The sequence below is a fragment of the Cokeromyces recurvatus genome, assembly GCF_025118155.1.
Source record: "Cokeromyces recurvatus strain NRRL 2243 chromosome Unknown BX663scaffold_4, whole genome shotgun sequence".
Lineage (NCBI taxonomy): Eukaryota > Fungi > Mucoromycota > Mucoromycetes > Mucorales > Mucoraceae > Cokeromyces > Cokeromyces recurvatus.
In genome coordinates, this window is record NW_026251390.1 from 968006 (window position 1) to 985454 (window position 17449).

Here is a 17449-nt window from a genome sequence, read left to right on the forward strand (position 1 = left end):
TTCGTTTTAACTTATTGCATTTTTTTTTTACCATCATTAATTAAGATATTTAGCATCTCTTGTCTGACTCTTTAGATACCTTGATATAAAGGTAAACAATCTTTGTCTGTCAAATGGCTATTAAATACCAATATTTTCTGAATATGCTTTAAGATACAAGTAACATATTAAAAATATGTCGAAATATGGTCATTTTTAACTGTTAGAATATTCGAAAAGTATAGTTTCCCGATCTTCTCTTTAAGTATGTCTTTTTTTTTTTTTGAGCCTGCACAAGTATAATATTCTAAAGTAGAGAATATTCTAAGTTGATGGGAACCATTATCATCATCATACTCTGAAGCAAATATTTGGCTTCGGTTAGGATTTATAGCGCAAAGAGAAATATTTTTCAAATTTTCATTTTTCATTACATCTCCTAATAATGAAATCCCAACATCTTGATTAGAATAATGAACGTAATCTCCAGCAGTCTTTTTTTTTTTTTTTTTTTTTTTTTTTTTTTATAAATTGGATCTTGGAATTTCTGAAAACTGTTTCAGGTGTTTTAATAAAATAAATAAATATATGCATACACTATCATGCAAGTAATGTTTCTATTCAATTTGAACCTCTTGAAATTAAATAATGTATCGAATATTTCGAGCTTAGCTTTCACAGGTAGTTGGTAATTTGATACCAGAAAAGGACAAAAGAATATTGTTTGGATTAATAGGTACAGGACATAAAGAAAATAAACGTGGAGGCTCTCACTATCTTTAAGCTCTTTGATACATGACGTGCTTTCATAGTTGGCTTCTTATTGTATTTTTTTCTTTAAGTATATATGCTGTCTACTTTGAATTTTATTCCATTTTATCGGGCAAACGCTTAATTCTTTTTTTTTTCTTCTTGTTAATTAGTTGGTTCTGAAAGAACGCAAAAAGACGAATTAAAGGCATGCATTTTGAAACAATAAAAGCATAGATCCAGCATATAGAATAATAATAATGATGAAGAACAAGTTTGCTAGTGATATCAAAAGAGCAAACAGCGGATCAAAAACAAATCAAATCAAAATTAAAATACCAATGAAACATTTAAAACTATACAGTTTGTTTTCAAAGTAAAGTGAAATAAATCGAGAATTTAATTAAATTAAATATTGTTCCAAGACTTTTTATTATTATTCTTTATTGAATAATAGAAAGAAATCAGCAACTTTTCGAATCAGAATATTGTATATATTTGACTCTAAATTGAGGAACATCGTTACTAATGTCATTTTAAAACATGAAAGCATAAACGAGGAAATGACTTTATTAGCTTTCGACGAAAAAAAAAAAAAAGATATATAAGGACACGTATTTTTCTTTTACATTTGAACTTTTCCTTTATATATATATACACATACATATATAAAATATACTAAAAAAAACAAGAAAACTTTTTAAAGAGCTTTTAATGAGAGCTTTTAACGATTCTAGTACTGAAATGAACCTATCTATTACTGAAGGTATGTAACTAAAAGTTAATTTATAATTGTTTCATATATATTAATTGATTTTATATATATACATATACATATATATATAGTTAATTCATCTGAATTGAAACACCTTCAATATCAGCAGCCTGCTCACAACAGTGCTTACTCGGATGCTACACCAGTTTCAACTTTATTGGATTCTGAGGATTTTTGTAATCAGGCATTATCTTCTGTTGATGCATTTTCTGGAGCAACTTCCATATCTCTTATTGTTGATTATCAACAGTCAAGTAATGACTCGATGAATAATTATCAACAAGTAGCGGTAACTGATCCTCCAACTTCAGCCGACTCATTTGATTTTGATAATCACAACATTTATTCCTCTGCCTCTCAAGCACCTCAATCCCTCGGTCATTCGTGTTCTTCTGCTTCTACCCAAATGATATTAAACTTGAATCACTCTTCTAATGAGCTACCTTATCTTCCAATGTTTAATAACAATAACATCAACGTAGGAGATTTGATATCGAATGGACTACCTATCACAGATTACGACAGCACTATCTTACCTTCTACTTCTATGGTTTTTTCAAGCATGGGAAAGATGATGCCAAGGAATCCTTTGTCTTACCCTTACAACTATCAAGATAATGGGGGTTACAGTCTTATTAGACAACCTGATCTTGTCGACCCCTATGAGGGAATCATTAGAGAAGCTAATGTTTTATTCTGTGATGAACCTGATAAAGTATCTAGAGGATGGTCCATGACTGAAAAATGTCAAAGCCGACGCCTTGTCAGATTCTGGAGTGAACACTATGTCCAACGGAATGGCTCTCAAAGTAATGATTTACTCAAATGTGGATATCATATTCAAGAGGATAGTAGTGACTATTATGCTCAACCAAATGATCCACTTTTGGTTTCCTGTATCTATTGGAAAGCTGTAGACAAATACTTTATTACCTCAGTAGACTACATTAGACTCTTGGAAGGTCTCTTAAGAGTTCGATATACTTTTCAAGAAAAGAATCGCGTCAGACGTAACTTGTCCGCTTTCAGTAATATAACAATAAAGAACAACGATCCTAAAACAGTTGATTTTTACAAGTTGATCATGAGCTATTCTAATCCAAAACCAAGAAATATTGACAAAGATATCAAGGCATTTGAATGGTACACCGTACCTTATGCAATCACAAAAGTTATTAACAGATTCAAGGCTACGCATTTAAGTATTATATTGTAATAATATGAGTACTTTTTTTTCTATTCTATTAATATCTATTGATATATTTATATATATTGCTTTAATAAGTATAAGGTATTAAAAACAGTACATTTGTGTTTTTGTTTTCTTCAAAAAAAAAAAAAAAAAAATAAATAGCCTAACATATAATATATTAATCCACTGTCTACTCATAAATAATAAAATGATAAAATTTTGATTAAAAAATAAACCATCCCACTGCCATATATAGAATTCAATATAAATTTCTCCTTCTTTTTTCTTTTTTTTTTTTTTTTTTTTTTTTTTTTTTTTTTTTTTTTTTTTCCAAGATCTTTCATAATCAACTTTTGTTTTTATAATAGAAGACTGCTCTTTAATCCTATTGAAGCTATTCTCATTGCTATGTTTATAAATACCCTAATTTCATATAAAGATAATGTAATTTAGTTTAAATAAAACTCTTTCTTTTTTTTTTTTGAAAAAATAAATAAATAAAGATAAAATAAAATAAAAGTGTTAGGAGAGGGTAAGTTGACTATAGATTCCTATTCATTTTGATAACTTTACTGTCAAAGAGAATCATTTTTGCTTTCAATATGAATATTAACTTCTATGTGTTTATTTATTTTTGTTTGCTTTTGTCTTTGTTTTACAAATCCCTTATTAAGGAAACTATTATTGTTATTGTTATTTTGAAGGATTTATGCAGAATATCATTAATATCGAATATTTAACTTAATAATAATAATAATAAAGCTTACAAATATTATGAGTTTAAGGTAATAATAGAATTGACTTTACATCATCCAGTTCTTCTCTTATTACCATTAGTCACAATAAATACTCTGCAGAAATAATGTGGATCATAAACATCTAAATTGCTTCATGATGAAACTAGCAGTTCTTAAAGATAAAAAAAAAAAAAAAAAAAAAAAAAAAAAAAAAAAAAAAAAAAAGATAGACGAGGTAGAAATCCCCCTCCCCCTCCTTCCTTCTCCACCTCCTCCTCTCCTTTATTTTTTATGCTCACAACACAAAATAAAATAAAATAAAATAAAAGGCTCTGCTTGTATCACAATTACCTATTGTTGAGAGAGTCTGTTTTATACTTTAGAACCTGACATGTATGTTATTCGACTTATATTTACTACCGCGTAATATAAATTTCTATTAGATGGATTTATATTCGAATCAATTTAACAATAAAATATATACATTTCTATATTCTAGTCAAGTTATTATAAACTTTTAAATTTGAAAGTGGTTCTTTTCTCCCTTTGTTTGTTTCCTTCCTCCTCTTATTCCCCTCCCCCCCTCCAATTTATATTAAATAAACATACAATTATTTGTGCAATGATAATGCAAGTCTAATAGTTGGCCAAGTTACAATTGTATCACAACACACATATTTATTTGACCTTTACCCCCTTCTTCTTTTTTTTTTTTATCTTTCTCCTTTTTTTCTTCTTTAATTATATAAATTAATTTAAAAAAGGCTATATATATATATATATTGTATATAGAATGAAGATCTTCAATAAAGAAACTGTTTCATTATTAGATCGAAACTACAAGAATACAAAAAAGTCTAATCATTATTACCATAAAAACCCTACTGCTACTACGACATTAGCACACGTTATGCATTTGTTTGAAGAAAAGAATAAATATCCTCCTTTACCTTTTACGGGTCCTTTACCCATCAAAGCCAATGGAGCTATTGTTGTACATCGACCCAATCATCCTATTCATATAAACGGTGACACTTACTCAGATGATGATGATGATAATGATAATGATAATTTTATGATGGATAATAAAGGTAGGGATAGTTCATCAAAAGCAACTACCGCTAGCAGGAGTAGTGATAGTACAGAAGAAGAGTACGACTCATCCACTGCCATTCAATTCATTCATGAAGAAAATAAACGACTCTGTCAACAGATACTCTTTGAAAGGAAGCAATTTGAGAAATGGAGAAATAAGAAAAAGAACGAACGAAAAGAACTTGTGTCAGCAAAGCAAACAATACAGGAATTAAAACAAAAGATGGAAAGATTAGAGAAATTATTCATGATGTCTTTAGGTCATACAGATAACAAGAATGGAATAAAATCTTTACGTCGTCAATCCATGGGTGCAACAGTAGAAAGAAGGGAACATTTAAAATTATCTAATATCACTTGTGAGCAAAAGATACAAGTTTTATTAAATGAAATAGAAGCCATGGAACAAGAAGAAATAAAGGCTTCAAAAAGGCTATCGATACAAAAGGACGAATATGAAAGAAAGATAGCTTATAAAGATACTATGATTCAACAATTAGCTAACGAGTTACAACTACTGAAGAGACGAAACTTTTAACATAACATAGTGGATATTTGTTTTAATAATAAATTATAAAATATGGTGATGTTCAAAATAGGAAGTAGGGGTATCACTAGTCGAAGACAACTTGCTATTTTTTTCTTCTTCTTTAGATAGAATAGGGGAATTAAGTGCACTAGTATCGATGCCATCAGAAGAACTACTAGAGTCATCTTCTTCACTATGATAGAGAGAATGATTTGATAAATCTATGTTATCCGTCATAATCATTATTGATTGAGATTCATCTGATGATGGTACTGTAATGGCATCGTTATTCACTAGAAGCACATCGTCATGTAATAAGTCTTGAGTTTGAAGATCATGAGTAATTGAAATAATACCATCTGAATCAACATGATGATTTTCAGTACTAGATAAAAGAATAGATTCATCTTCATCTTCCGTTTTATCGGAAAATATGTCTTCTTCCTCATATGAATGAACATAGTTTTCATCCATGATAATACGATTGTATTCGAAATCTGTATAATCATTCCAAGTACTATAGGAGAATGGACAAGTTAAGATATATATATATATACATGTATATTATCTATCTAATAATAGTCTAGTACCTTAATACTGGGAAACCTAAATAATCTGTCAATACTAAAGGTTCAAATTTACTACATATACCATCTTGAAGAGTTTTCTTTTTTTCATAGTCTTGATGTTCTCGAATTGCACCTTCTTGATGTGATTCATGAACTTGAAATCGATCAAAATTGATAAACGTATCGAAAAACCTTTCAGCTAAATAACCATTCTTTTTAAGGTCTTTTAGTGTGAATTGACCAGGTATATCAGGTAGAATTAAATCATTCCTAAATACATTAAACAAGTTAGTATATATGTATATATGTGTATATAATTGGAATTTTCGATCTTTACATTTGCCGCATGATATCTTCAAACTTGATTCGACCTTCACTAGCTGTACTTGCATAATAGTGTTGTCTATTTTTTTTTAATATAATAATTAAGTATTTATTAACTGGAATATGATATACATATACATATAAATATACATATACATATACATATACATATACATATACATATACATATACATATACATATACATATACATATACATATACATATACATATACATATACATATACATATACATATACGCATATTTGTATGTATTTTTTTTTTACTTACACGTACTTTATGTCCTGGTCTTTCCAAAATTGGCTTAATTCAAACCCAGAAATAATACCATCTCCGTCGATATCTAAGCAACGAAACCTAAGAAATACAAATTAATAAACTATTCTATTTTATTTTTCTTTTAAATGGCTCATTCATTATTCACCAATATTCTATAGCCACCGCAGTACTTTTATCCACTTCAGATAGTAAAAACCCTATATAAAAGAAGATAAGAAGATAAAAAAAAGAGAGAGAGAAAGAGAGAAAGTTAGGTTAGGTTTTTCTTCTACACATAAAGATAGGGGTCTATACATGATAAATGCATATTATGCGTAAATATAAACTTACAAATGAAATCAAAATATGTTAAACAAGTTGTATCAACAGGTTCTGTATTAATATCCGCATTTAAGGGGTCAGTAAAAGCCATGATATGACCTACTTTCATAATTCTTTCTATGGCTAAACGAGCTAAAGCACCCATGTTATAATTGCATAAATCTGTTTCTGTTATTATCAAATCATGATCTGTATCCAATGACCAGAGTTTACAATAAAGAACATAAAATTGTTTATAAGAAAAGATATTATGAACCTATTATAGACAACTTTATGAATAAATAAATAAAGAAAAATAATTATGTGTATGTCTTTTTTTTTTTTTTTTTTTTTTTTTTTTTTTTTTTTTTTTTGTTAGGATAAGTCTCCTCTTCTTACAGTATAAAGATCTACAGTAGGTGTTAATGATCTAATTATAGTTGAAAATTTACTTTTAAGAAACTTTTTCAAAGTTAAATTCCCAGAAGGACAATGAGCATCATAAAATATTCTACAAATAACAGTTTCGACTAGGGATATGAAAAATAAAAAAAAAAAGAAAAATAAAAGAAAAAAAAAAGTAAATAAATTAAATATGTATACACACACACAACTTCTTTTATAATAAAGCTTAGCTTACTATATCTTTCTTGAAAAGCAATGTTATTTTCCAAGAATTGTAAAGCAGGATGGTTCAAAATAATATCTTCAAGTATAGGTAAAAAATCGTTTGATACAATAAAATCATTTTCTGGTTTCTTTAAAATATAATAGATAAGCGTATCAATATCATTCTTATCAATTTCTCTTGTAAATATAGACCAGCTCCTATAAACGCATAGTTAAGTATGTATGTATGTATGTATGTTTGTATAATAATAAATAGTCCTTTTTTTCCGTTTGTTTTGCTTACTTTTTAAAATGTTCAAATGTTACTTGTTCATTTTGACTATAAAGAGCATCTATAGCTCGAAAGAAAGCAAGATTCATATAACGTGGTAAATTACAAGCTTCTGTCACTGCTTGAAATTCATATTCTGTTAAAAACTCTTTATTTCCAAATATACAAGAAACTTTGTTCTAAAAGAAAAAAGAAAATGAGTTACACATGTGCGCACAGACGTTTGAAGTTATTAACCATTAATTCAATATTTTCAGCTGTTCGTTTTTCATCATTTATTCTCGCTTTTGAAAAATAAAAGGGTGGGATATAGCATTGTTTATTACTCATAATCATGCCTGTCATTTTAAATATATGTGTAAAAAAAAAAATAAAATGAAATGAAATGAAATGAAAGAAAATAAAAAAGGAAAAGGAAAAGAAAAGGAAAATAAATAGAAATAGAGGGAAAAGGGATAAAAAAAAAATAGACGAAAAAAGCAAAATTTATGCTGTCAAATTGTGATATTGTTTATTATAAGCAGAAATCTCCAAAAAAGAAAAAATAACAAAATGTTTGTTTCATATTCAAAAAGGACCCTTGTGGTGCTATTTATTTTTCCTTATTTGGTTCATTTCTTTTTAAATAGGAGAAGAATCATAACAAGTCAATGTTGGCTATTCATTAATAACGAAGAGATAAGAATATCCCCCGCTTTTTTTTTAAGAATAAGAATACAAATAAAGGTCTAAAATTCAGAAATAATACTGAAACCAACTGTTTTTTTTTGTAGTGTAGGAATTGTTATTTTAATAGTAGAGAATTATCAGGCACAAATAACTAACTTTCTATTGGTTAATATTAGTTAACAATGAAAAAGAATATAAATACTTTTTATTATGTCAAAACAAACAGATATACAATAATAGGTATATTTTGACTAATTGTTAACTAAAGAGACTGATATATCCTCCCCCCCTCCTCCTTTTTTTTTTTAAGAAGGTCTTTCACAACGTACCAAACAGGTTCTTTTTTTTTTAGTGGCATACAACACTATTTTTTTTTATAAAGCATGACGCATTTCTTAGGTTTCTTCTTCTTTAAGAATAGAATAGTTCTTTAAAGAACCGATATATATAAATATATTTAAATGATTACATTTCCTTTATAATAGATATCGAATTATTAGTTTAGAATTGAGATAAAATTAGATCTTTTAAAGAAGTTGTGTACAGTTACACTGAACCACGCTAAATAGATCATAGTTGCTTTTTTCTTTTTCTTTTTTTTTTTTTTGTTTCAAGATACAACAAGATGCAATATTGATGTCAACGATGAAGCTTCTAATATAATATATATTTTATAGCAAAATTAGGAATGTATGTCTTTTTAATTAAACTAGACTGTATAATGAAAAAAAAAAAAAAAAAAAAAAAAACTTATTGTTGATTTTGCTATCTAAAGTCGGAGTCCCTTTTTATATATTGGGAAAATAAGGGCATGGTTTCTACCTGAAATTAGATCAGAGCTCGGAATTGACAAAAGCAATAAAAATGAATTTTATTATCATTCTTTTATTTTATTTTTATTTCTTATTGTACCTTCCTTTTCCTTACTCCTGCTTTACTCTTCGCCCTTCCTCTCTCTCTCTCTCTTTCTCTTCTTCCAAGTAATTCCTTTTTGTCAGTCAATGGGGCTTAATGCAGTTGCAGATCAATTTAGAAAATGGAAACGGCAATCACAGAATCGAGAACAAACGACTTCAACCATTCCGAATATAAATAATAATAGACAAGTAGAAATCAATCATCGCAATGAAAAATTAGTAAAGACATCACCTGTTATTTCTTCGCCACCTCCAATATCAACACATACAAAAAAGGTTCGAAAACCTCCACATACCTCTACTACTACAACTATAACTAAAAAGCAATATCCTCCAAGTCCAGACACACTTTTGCAAGGCATTGGAGATTATACTTTTATTCAACAAATAGGTCAAGGCAAATTTAGTCGAGTTATGCTTTCATATCATTATTTAACTAAAAAGCAGGTTGCTATTAAGGTATATATCTATATGTGTGTATAATATATATATATATATATATATAAATGTATATGAATATGTATCTTACTTATTTACATCTACATATATATGTGTATATGATTAGATTATTGATAAGAGAATCCATGATTATCGTGTCATGTCAAGACTTGTTCGAGAAATAGCCCTCATGGAAGTTTTAGATCATCCAAATATTGTTAAATTATATGAAACTTACGAAACAACGGATTCATTGTATTTAGTGATGGAATATGTCGAAGGATTAAATTTAGAAGAATTTTTACAGAAAAGAGGAGGAAAGTTATCAGAGATTGAAGCTAGAAATATATTTCGGCAAATGGCAGCTGCAATGGATTATTGTCATTCTAAATGGGTTGTACATAGAGATTTGAAGGTGAGTAGTTCCCATCATCCCCTTCCTTTCCCTCCCCCCTCCCTTTTTTTTTTAAAAAAAAAAAAAAAAAAAAAAAATTATGCCTAACTGAGATTATTTTTATATTCAGGCACCAAATATTCTTTTAACAAAAAATAATCAAGTAAAAATAGCTGATTTCGGGCTAGGAAATAGATTTGGTAGAAGAAGATTAAAGACAATTTGTGGTAAAATAGAATAGATTCCTTTCTCCCTCACTCCACCTTATTTTTTTTTTTGATAATTATCTTTTAATATTTATATATGTATATATTTATATATATTTTTTTAAGGATCTATGTTATATTATAGCCCAGAAATTATTAATGGTTATGGATATACTGGCCCAGAAGTAGACTGTTGGTGTTTAGGTGTTTCATTATATCGTATGACTGTTGGTGAAGAACCTTTTTCCAAAGCAAATAGTATGTAATACTATGACTTCATATTTAATATCTATTTATACCCCTCTTTTTTTTTTTTTTTTTTTTTTTGTTATACAGCTGTAGGTGATCTAAGAAAGGATGTAACATCTGGTAATTTTACTATACCAAATCATGTTAGTAAAGAATTAAGAGATACCATCATGAAATGTATGTCTGTCGATAAAACAAAGAGAGCTCGAGTTCATTTAGCATTAAAAGGGGACAAGTGGTTGACAGAGAATGGTGCCTTACCAGAGATATCAACTTATGATACACCATTTAACAACGAAGAAAAGAAATTAAAATATATGTATATGAAAGATATGGAAGAAGAGAAAAGGTCCAAAAAATTGATTAAAAGAACCCTTGTTTGTCATCCTAAAAGCCCTTCCATGTATTTTACAAGTCTTCTTATACCACATTCATCCAAACCAGAAGATATATTTATGAATAGTGAAAGACAACGCCATTTACTCCTTCAGAAAATCAACGAAATTGCTTGTCAGATCCAACTCTCTCCTACTCAACATGGTAGTATCAATAAGTCACCTATTCGACATTTACTTCGAAAATTAAAACAACCAGAGAACAGTCATGTCATTTCTAGTAATAGTACTAGTCTTCATGGCTTATCTAATACTTACCTCTTAAATACCGGATCATTAACGAATGTATCGTCTGAGAACAACAATCATAATGCTCCTGCGCCACCTAGATCTATCATTCGTAAATCTACGTCGAACGTGAGTCTGTCACAATTGTATCAACGTGTAGCTAAAGATCAAATTCATTATTATACATTCAAATTGACCCCACAGATAGCAATGAAATTAACTGGTGTAGGAGAATCTTCAGTCTCGTTACAAAACAATATGGTGCAACAAGATGAAATCACAATGATGTGTGTTATCTGTAGTATCTGTGATATCATGGGCATCACTTATAATCGAGTCACTAGCGATCGACTCATGTGTGTAATGGCTCTTAATGATTATATCAATGATATTAAACCAACAAGCTCATTTTACAAGTTGAAACGAAGAGATAGTAAAATGATATCATCGAATCCATCTATCAATACAAATGATGGTGGCAGTCAAGCCTCTTTTAGTCGTAGCAGCACAGCAGGGCTATCAGACACAAATCGTTCTTCTTCACATCATTTCATTAACAATAGTCGATTCAGTAATAAATTTAAACGTATCACAAGTCATGTCTTATCCAGTATTTTCCCATATCATTCATCTACTGTAGTTACCCACGAGAGTCGATCTCTCCGTTTCCCACCATTTCCTAACGTCAATACTGGAAATAGTCGCTTAGCCCTAGCACCCCCTAATGTCCATCGACTACCAATTGCTGCTGCTACGAGTAAATTGTCATCACACATCATGAGCAATAATAATAACAATCCAGATGAGGAGGATCCTGTTGATAAAAAGCAACCTGGCATTGCTGTCTTTTCCATTGAAATCATTTCTCTTACAAAAGATATACAAAAGAATCGTATTGTAGCTCTAAAACTATCAAAGCTAGATGGATCCTCTAAAGTGTTTCGTATTGCATGTGGTTGGATTACAGGTGTAATTCAACAGAACATGATGGCAACAACAGCAGAATGGAATGATCCATTGCTGGCAACGGACATAATACCCACTAATAGTAGTAGTAGTAGTAGTCATTATACTCCATTCATGATACAACACCAATCCTCAGCGAGTCGACACTTATTAAGACCTAAATCAGTGATTACTTTATTACCCGTTAAAAATGATTCCCCTCCTCCTACTTTTAGTTCAACAAAAATGCCTTCCATGTCACAAATAACTCCTTAATATATAAATAAATATATGTGTATGTGTATGTGTATGTGTATATGTATGTGTATATGTATATGTATATATAATTGCTTAATAAAAATTATTTAATGAATGTCATCTAATTTTTTTTTCCTCTACGAATGAATATCTAAACACAAGTTATCAATCAATCGAGTATGGCCAACAAATACAGCCATACTGATTACACAACCATCTTCTTTAGGAATTTCTCCTTTTATCTCTCTTAAATCCTTTCCAGAATTAATAGAGACATAATCGATACGAATCTTCCAGTCTTCATTCAATGCATCTACCTCCTTTGCAGCTTGTTCAATTAATTGAACACCTGCTTGAACAAGCTCTGTAGCATTTGTATTCCCAGATCTGTATAGGGACTCCATATGTTGAAGTGATTGAGACAAGACAAGTGCGTATCTCTTTTGAGTAGCTGATAGATAGGCATTTCTTGAAGATAAGGCCAGGCCATTTTCATCTCTTACAGTAGGACAAATATGCATCTTGGAAGGAAAATGAAGATCACGAATCATATTACGAATTACAAAGCATTGCTGAACTTGAGAAGAATGAGAAACCAATATGTTTTATGTAGATAGATGTATATATGTACTTACTATCTTTTTGACCAAAAAAGACATCTTCAGGTTGAACCTATATGTATAAAGAAAATAAAAGTAAGTTAATGAATGAAAATAAAAAAAGACTTCTTTGATATATATATGTATGTATGTATGTATACGTATGTATATTTACAATGTTTAAAAATTTAGATACAACAGTAGCTACACCTCTAAAGAAGTTAGGACGGGTGATACCCTCCAATTGCTTTGAAAGACCTAAAACCTCTACAAAGGTACCCTTTTGTTTAGAAACATCCAAATCAATACCTGCAGGATACATTTCTTCTACCTGAGGAACAAACACAGTTGAATCAAAACCCAAGTCTGCTAATTTGTTTAAATCATTTTGTAAAGTACGAGGATAGGTTGCAAGATCTTCTGTAGGTGCAAACTGGGCTGGATTAACAAAAATTGAAAGTGCAACATGATCACATCTTTTTTTAGCAGCCGACACTATAAGAGATTGAAAGAAAAAAAAAAAAAAAAAGAGTTAGTAAAAGAGTAACTCCCCCTCCCCCTTCTTCTTTTTTTTTTTTTTTTTTTTTTTTGTTTACCTAAAGCAAGGTGGCCCTGATGAAGCGCTCCCATAGTAGGTACATAACCAAGTGTTTTACGGTCTAAAAGAAGACTGTGACGCCATTGTCGAAAATCAGCAATCTTATTAAAAACTTTGATGCCTGGAGGAATTTTAACTTTTATTTTTTTTTTTTTTTTTTTTTTGTTTAAGAATGATGAATGATCTTGAAAAGCGGATCTTTGAAGATGTTAATAAATAAAGACTTACGCGCATTCATTATTATTTGCTAATGAAGACTACAAAAAAAAAAAAATAAAATAAAAAATAAATAAATAAATGTTTAGAAGGAAAAATAATTTTCCTTATTTATGAGTCAGATTCATAGATTTTCAATTCAGTCCTATCTTTTTGATTTATGCACTTGTCTGTTTATTTTACGCGTAAAAAGTCCAAATGATATTTTCTATATTAGATAATAACGATACTATAGTATTTTTTTTGAATAAAGTTGAAGCTAGTAAAAATATATGTAAAAGTAGAGTGTGATTTTTTATTACACTTGAATTTAATACTAACTTTTGAGCATGAATTACTGAGGTCAAGAAATGTCAATTTAATGAGAAGAGGAGAGAAAGAATGTATGTATGTATGTACTTGTCATAGCTGTAAACTTAAAGATCCAAATTGGGTCTCAATGGCTGTCAAACAAAAAGGAAATAGCGAGTAATAGTTTCTTTTTATAGATTTACAAATAAAATTAACTCGTCTAAAAATAAAAGTATTTCTATATAATCCGAAATAAATAAATATCGTTTACCTTAAGATAGTGGTTATAATTGTTCCTTTCTTTTGAACTTTTTGCCTTAACAGAAGCCTAGAGAAGCCTCGAAGATATATTTTGTTTGGATTTACCATTAGCGAATTAGACTTGATAGAATAATCTTCTTTTTATCCCCTTCTCTTTTCTAAATATATGTATTGCCTCTTGTCTCTTAAGAGAGAGGTTTTTTGTTTAAATCTTATAAATATGTATCTTGCACTGGTCTGGGTGATCTAATATGTCGTAGATATGGTGTACCCACTTGCTACCTAATCGTGTTTATAATGAAGATCCTTTCGTGTGAGAATATTATCATTATTTTTTACAGTTCCTTGTGACTGTTGCCCTGAGAATTGTAATAGTTTATGGCTGGTTTCTATTCTTTTTTTTTTTTTTTTTTTTTTTTTTTAAACGCCTTATGTCCGTCTTTAAGTCAGGTAAATTATCCCACGGTTTTATAGCAGAGCCTCTTTTTATTTGGTTTGCGTGCGAGTAAGTCTTTGTGTTTATGTGTTTCTTTTTTTCTTTCTTTTTTTTTTCTTTCTTTTCTTTTCTTTCCTTCTTCTCTCTCTTTCTCTTTCCCTCTCTCTCTCTTTTTTTTTTAAATAGTTATATAATTATTTAATGACGGCTACTATTGTATTAGAAAACGTGTTGACAACGGATCCTAAATGTCTTTGGACACCTACACATCCAGAAAGAACACAGATGGAAAAATTTCGCTTGCTTATGCAAAGCAAGTATAAACATCAAGCATTAAAGGAATATCGTCAATTATGGAGTTGGTCTGTTAAATATCCCGAGTTATTTTGGTCTGAAGTCTGGGATTATACAAATATAATCTCATCCAATAAAGGAAATCATGTCCTCGATAAATCTGAAATGATGGATGATATTCCTATCTGGTTTAAAGAAGCTCGACTTAATTTTGCTGAGAATTTATTGTGGTGTACAAGTTCAGAAAAGACAGCAATCATAGCTACTGGTAAAGAAAGAAAGAAAAAAAATTTTTTTTATATATTAAAGTTAAATATATGGAATAGGTGAGGGACATGGTAAAAGATATATTAGTTATGAAGAACTTTACAACGATGTTTTGAAATGTGCAGAAGCCCTTAAGGCAATGGGTGTTGAAAAGGGGGATCGCGTTGCTGCTTATATTCCTAACTGTGCAGAAGCTATTATTGCTATGTTGGCAACAACAAGTATTGGTGCCATTTGGAGGTAAATTCCATGATATTCGATAAAAAAAGAAAATATGAAATTAATAGAATGATTTAGTTCTACATCACCTGATTTTGGAACAACAGTAAGTTTATTATTATACAATATAGAATAGATGACATAATATTAATAGTATCCAAATAATAGGGCGTACTTGATAGATTTTCACAAATTCAACCTAAAGTTTTAATATCTGTTAATGCTGTGATTTATAATGGTAAAACGTTGAATCATATTCCAAAGTTGGAGACAGTTGTCAAAGGTATAAAGAAATCGAAATTGAAATTGGGTCATAGACTTATGTGTTCATCTTCTTCTTTTATATATATATATACATGATTTTAAAGGTCTTCCGTGTCTTAAAAAAGTGGTATTAATTCCATTTGTGAGTGAAGCTGCGGGTTTAGAGAAATATGAAAAGGATATCCCAAATTGTATTTCATGGTCCAACTTCTTACAAACTGTGACTGATTTGCCCTCCAAAATTGACTTTGTTCAATTACCCTTTCATCATCCTGCTTTTATTTTATTTAGCTCTGGAACGACCGGTTTACCTAAATGTATTGTTCATTCAGGTGCAGGTCTTTTACTTCAACTTAAAAAGGAGCATATCCTTCATGGTGATATGGGACCCGAGGATGTCTTCTTTTATTATACAACAACAGGTTGGATGATGTGGAATTGGCTTGTCTCGGGTCTTAGTCTAGGTGCTACTATTGTTATTTGGGATGGCAGTCCATTTAAACCTGCTCCTATTTCCTTGTGGGAATTAGTTGACGAATTAAACATTACTCATTTCGGCACTTCAGCAAAATACATCCAATCATTAGAAGAAGCTAAAGTTTATCCAAGTAAGAAAACTAATGTCTCTTTCTTACTAACTAACTAACTAACTAAATATATCTATCTATCTATCTATCTATCTACAGAGGATATTTGTCAATTAAATACACTAAAAGCAGTATATTCTACTGGATCTCCTCTTAAACCAGATAGTTTTGACTTTGTTTACAATCATATCAAAAAGGATATCATGTTGGGTAGCATTACGGGGGGTACAGATATCTGTTCACTCTTTGCAGGCCATAATGCGGCTTTACCTGTTTATCGTGGAGAGATTCAATGTCTATGTTTAGGCATGAATATCGAAGCCTGGACAGAGTATCAGACACCTGTCTTTGCTCAATCGGGTGATTTAGTCTGTCTGACCCCTTTCCCATGTATGCCTGTCTCTATGTATGGTGATGACACTAAACGTAGCAGATACCGTGGTGCCTACTTTGATGTCTATCCTCATATCTGGTATCATGGTGATTTTGTCTGGATCAATCCCAAGACAGGGGGTGTCGTCATGCTGGGTCGTTCAGATGGTACCTTAAATCCAAATGGTGTTCGATTTGGTAGTGCGGAGATTTATAACATTGTGAATAAAATCAATGTACAAGAAGGAATTGAGGATTCCTTATGCGTCGGTCAAAAATTAAAGGGACAAGATGATGAAAGAGTGATCTTGTTTTTAAAGATGAAGGATGATACTAAACAACTTTCAGAGGATTTGGTCAAGAAACTCAAGGTCATGATTCGAAATGAATTAAGTCCTAGACATGTTCCTGCTTTTATCCTTGCCATTAAAGATATTCCTGTAATCTATTTGTATTTGTCTGTGTCTTTATACGCATCCTAACTATTTTTTATTCTTTAGCATACAATCAATGGAAAGAAAGTCGAAGTTGCTGTAAAGGTAAAAAAAAAAAAAAAAAAAAAAAAAAAAAAAAAAAAAAATAGATACATGGATTCACTTTTTTTTTTGTTTTTTTCTTTTCCTTTTATTAAATACAGAAAATCATTAGTGGACAAAAAGTAACTGCAACTGGTACATTGATTAATCCAGAAAGTCTTGATTTATATTACAATATACCTGAACTGGAACAATAATGGGTCATATGTACTTTTTTCTTTTACTAGAATATATGGAATTTTACAAAATAAACATTGAATGTTCAGAATAAGATGTTTAGTCTAAATAAGGAACATGGATTATTATTTTTTTTTTTTTTGAAATAATCGAACTCATTATGAAGAACGGGTTAAATGCTTAC

General features: G+C 29.8%; 6 protein-coding genes across 6 annotated transcripts; 4 read left to right on the forward strand and 2 right to left on the reverse strand.

The window, feature by feature from the left end:
* Positions 1–2194: 2194 nt before the first annotated feature.
* Positions 2195–2690, forward strand: BX663DRAFT_449307 (uncharacterized protein; the record flags this gene model as incomplete). Its single annotated transcript, XM_051523726.1, has 1 exon — positions 2195–2690. A coding segment is annotated over exon 1 (453 nt), but the record flags the coding sequence as incomplete, so codon positions are not given.
* Positions 2691–4226: 1536 nt separating this feature from the next.
* BX663DRAFT_549295 (uncharacterized protein) lies at positions 4227–5066 on the forward strand (the record flags this gene model as incomplete). The annotated part of the gene is made up of 1 exon (XM_051531135.1): positions 4227–5066. The coding sequence occupies one exon, from the start codon at positions 4227–4229 to the stop codon at positions 5064–5066; it is 840 nt and encodes a 279-aa protein (XP_051386183.1).
* A 33-nt stretch (positions 5067–5099) lies between these two features.
* Positions 5100–7794, reverse strand: BX663DRAFT_549296 (uncharacterized protein; the record flags this gene model as incomplete). The annotated part of the gene is made up of 10 exons (XM_051531136.1): positions 5100–5574; positions 5648–5896; positions 5964–6029; positions 6240–6326; positions 6394–6445; positions 6579–6825; positions 6948–7078; positions 7189–7376; positions 7462–7628; positions 7687–7794. The coding sequence occupies 10 exons, from the start codon at positions 7792–7794 to the stop codon at positions 5100–5102; spliced, it is 1770 nt and encodes a 589-aa protein (XP_051386184.1).
* A 1325-nt stretch (positions 7795–9119) lies between these two features.
* BX663DRAFT_428542 (kinase-like domain-containing protein) lies at positions 9120–10738 on the forward strand (the record flags this gene model as incomplete). Its single annotated transcript, XM_051522688.1, has 5 exons — positions 9120–9494; positions 9601–9888; positions 9998–10094; positions 10200–10331; positions 10410–10738. Coding segments are annotated over 5 exons (1221 nt in total), but the record flags the coding sequence as incomplete, so codon positions are not given.
* Positions 10739–12117: 1379 nt separating this feature from the next.
* BX663DRAFT_499227 (pantothenate synthase) lies at positions 12118–13666 on the reverse strand. The gene is made up of 5 exons (XM_051526146.1): positions 13574–13666; positions 13344–13481; positions 12923–13242; positions 12784–12820; positions 12118–12725 (listed from the first exon to the last, which is right to left on the reverse strand). Exons 1-5 carry the CDS (start codon positions 13581–13583, stop codon positions 12286–12288), a joined length of 945 nt encoding a protein of 314 aa, XP_051386186.1. The 5' UTR covers positions 13584–13666; the 3' UTR covers positions 12118–12285.
* An 859-nt stretch (positions 13667–14525) lies between these two features.
* Positions 14526–17359, forward strand: BX663DRAFT_499232 (acetoacetate-CoA ligase). The gene is made up of 9 exons (XM_051526147.1): positions 14526–14618; positions 14773–15111; positions 15170–15350; positions 15408–15435; positions 15498–15612; positions 15698–16201; positions 16280–16992; positions 17053–17091; positions 17190–17359. The coding sequence occupies exons 2-9, from the start codon at positions 14835–14837 to the stop codon at positions 17283–17285; spliced, it is 1953 nt and encodes a 650-aa protein (XP_051386187.1). The 5' UTR covers positions 14526–14618; positions 14773–14834; the 3' UTR covers positions 17286–17359.
* The last annotated feature ends 90 nt before the right edge of the window (positions 17360–17449 follow it).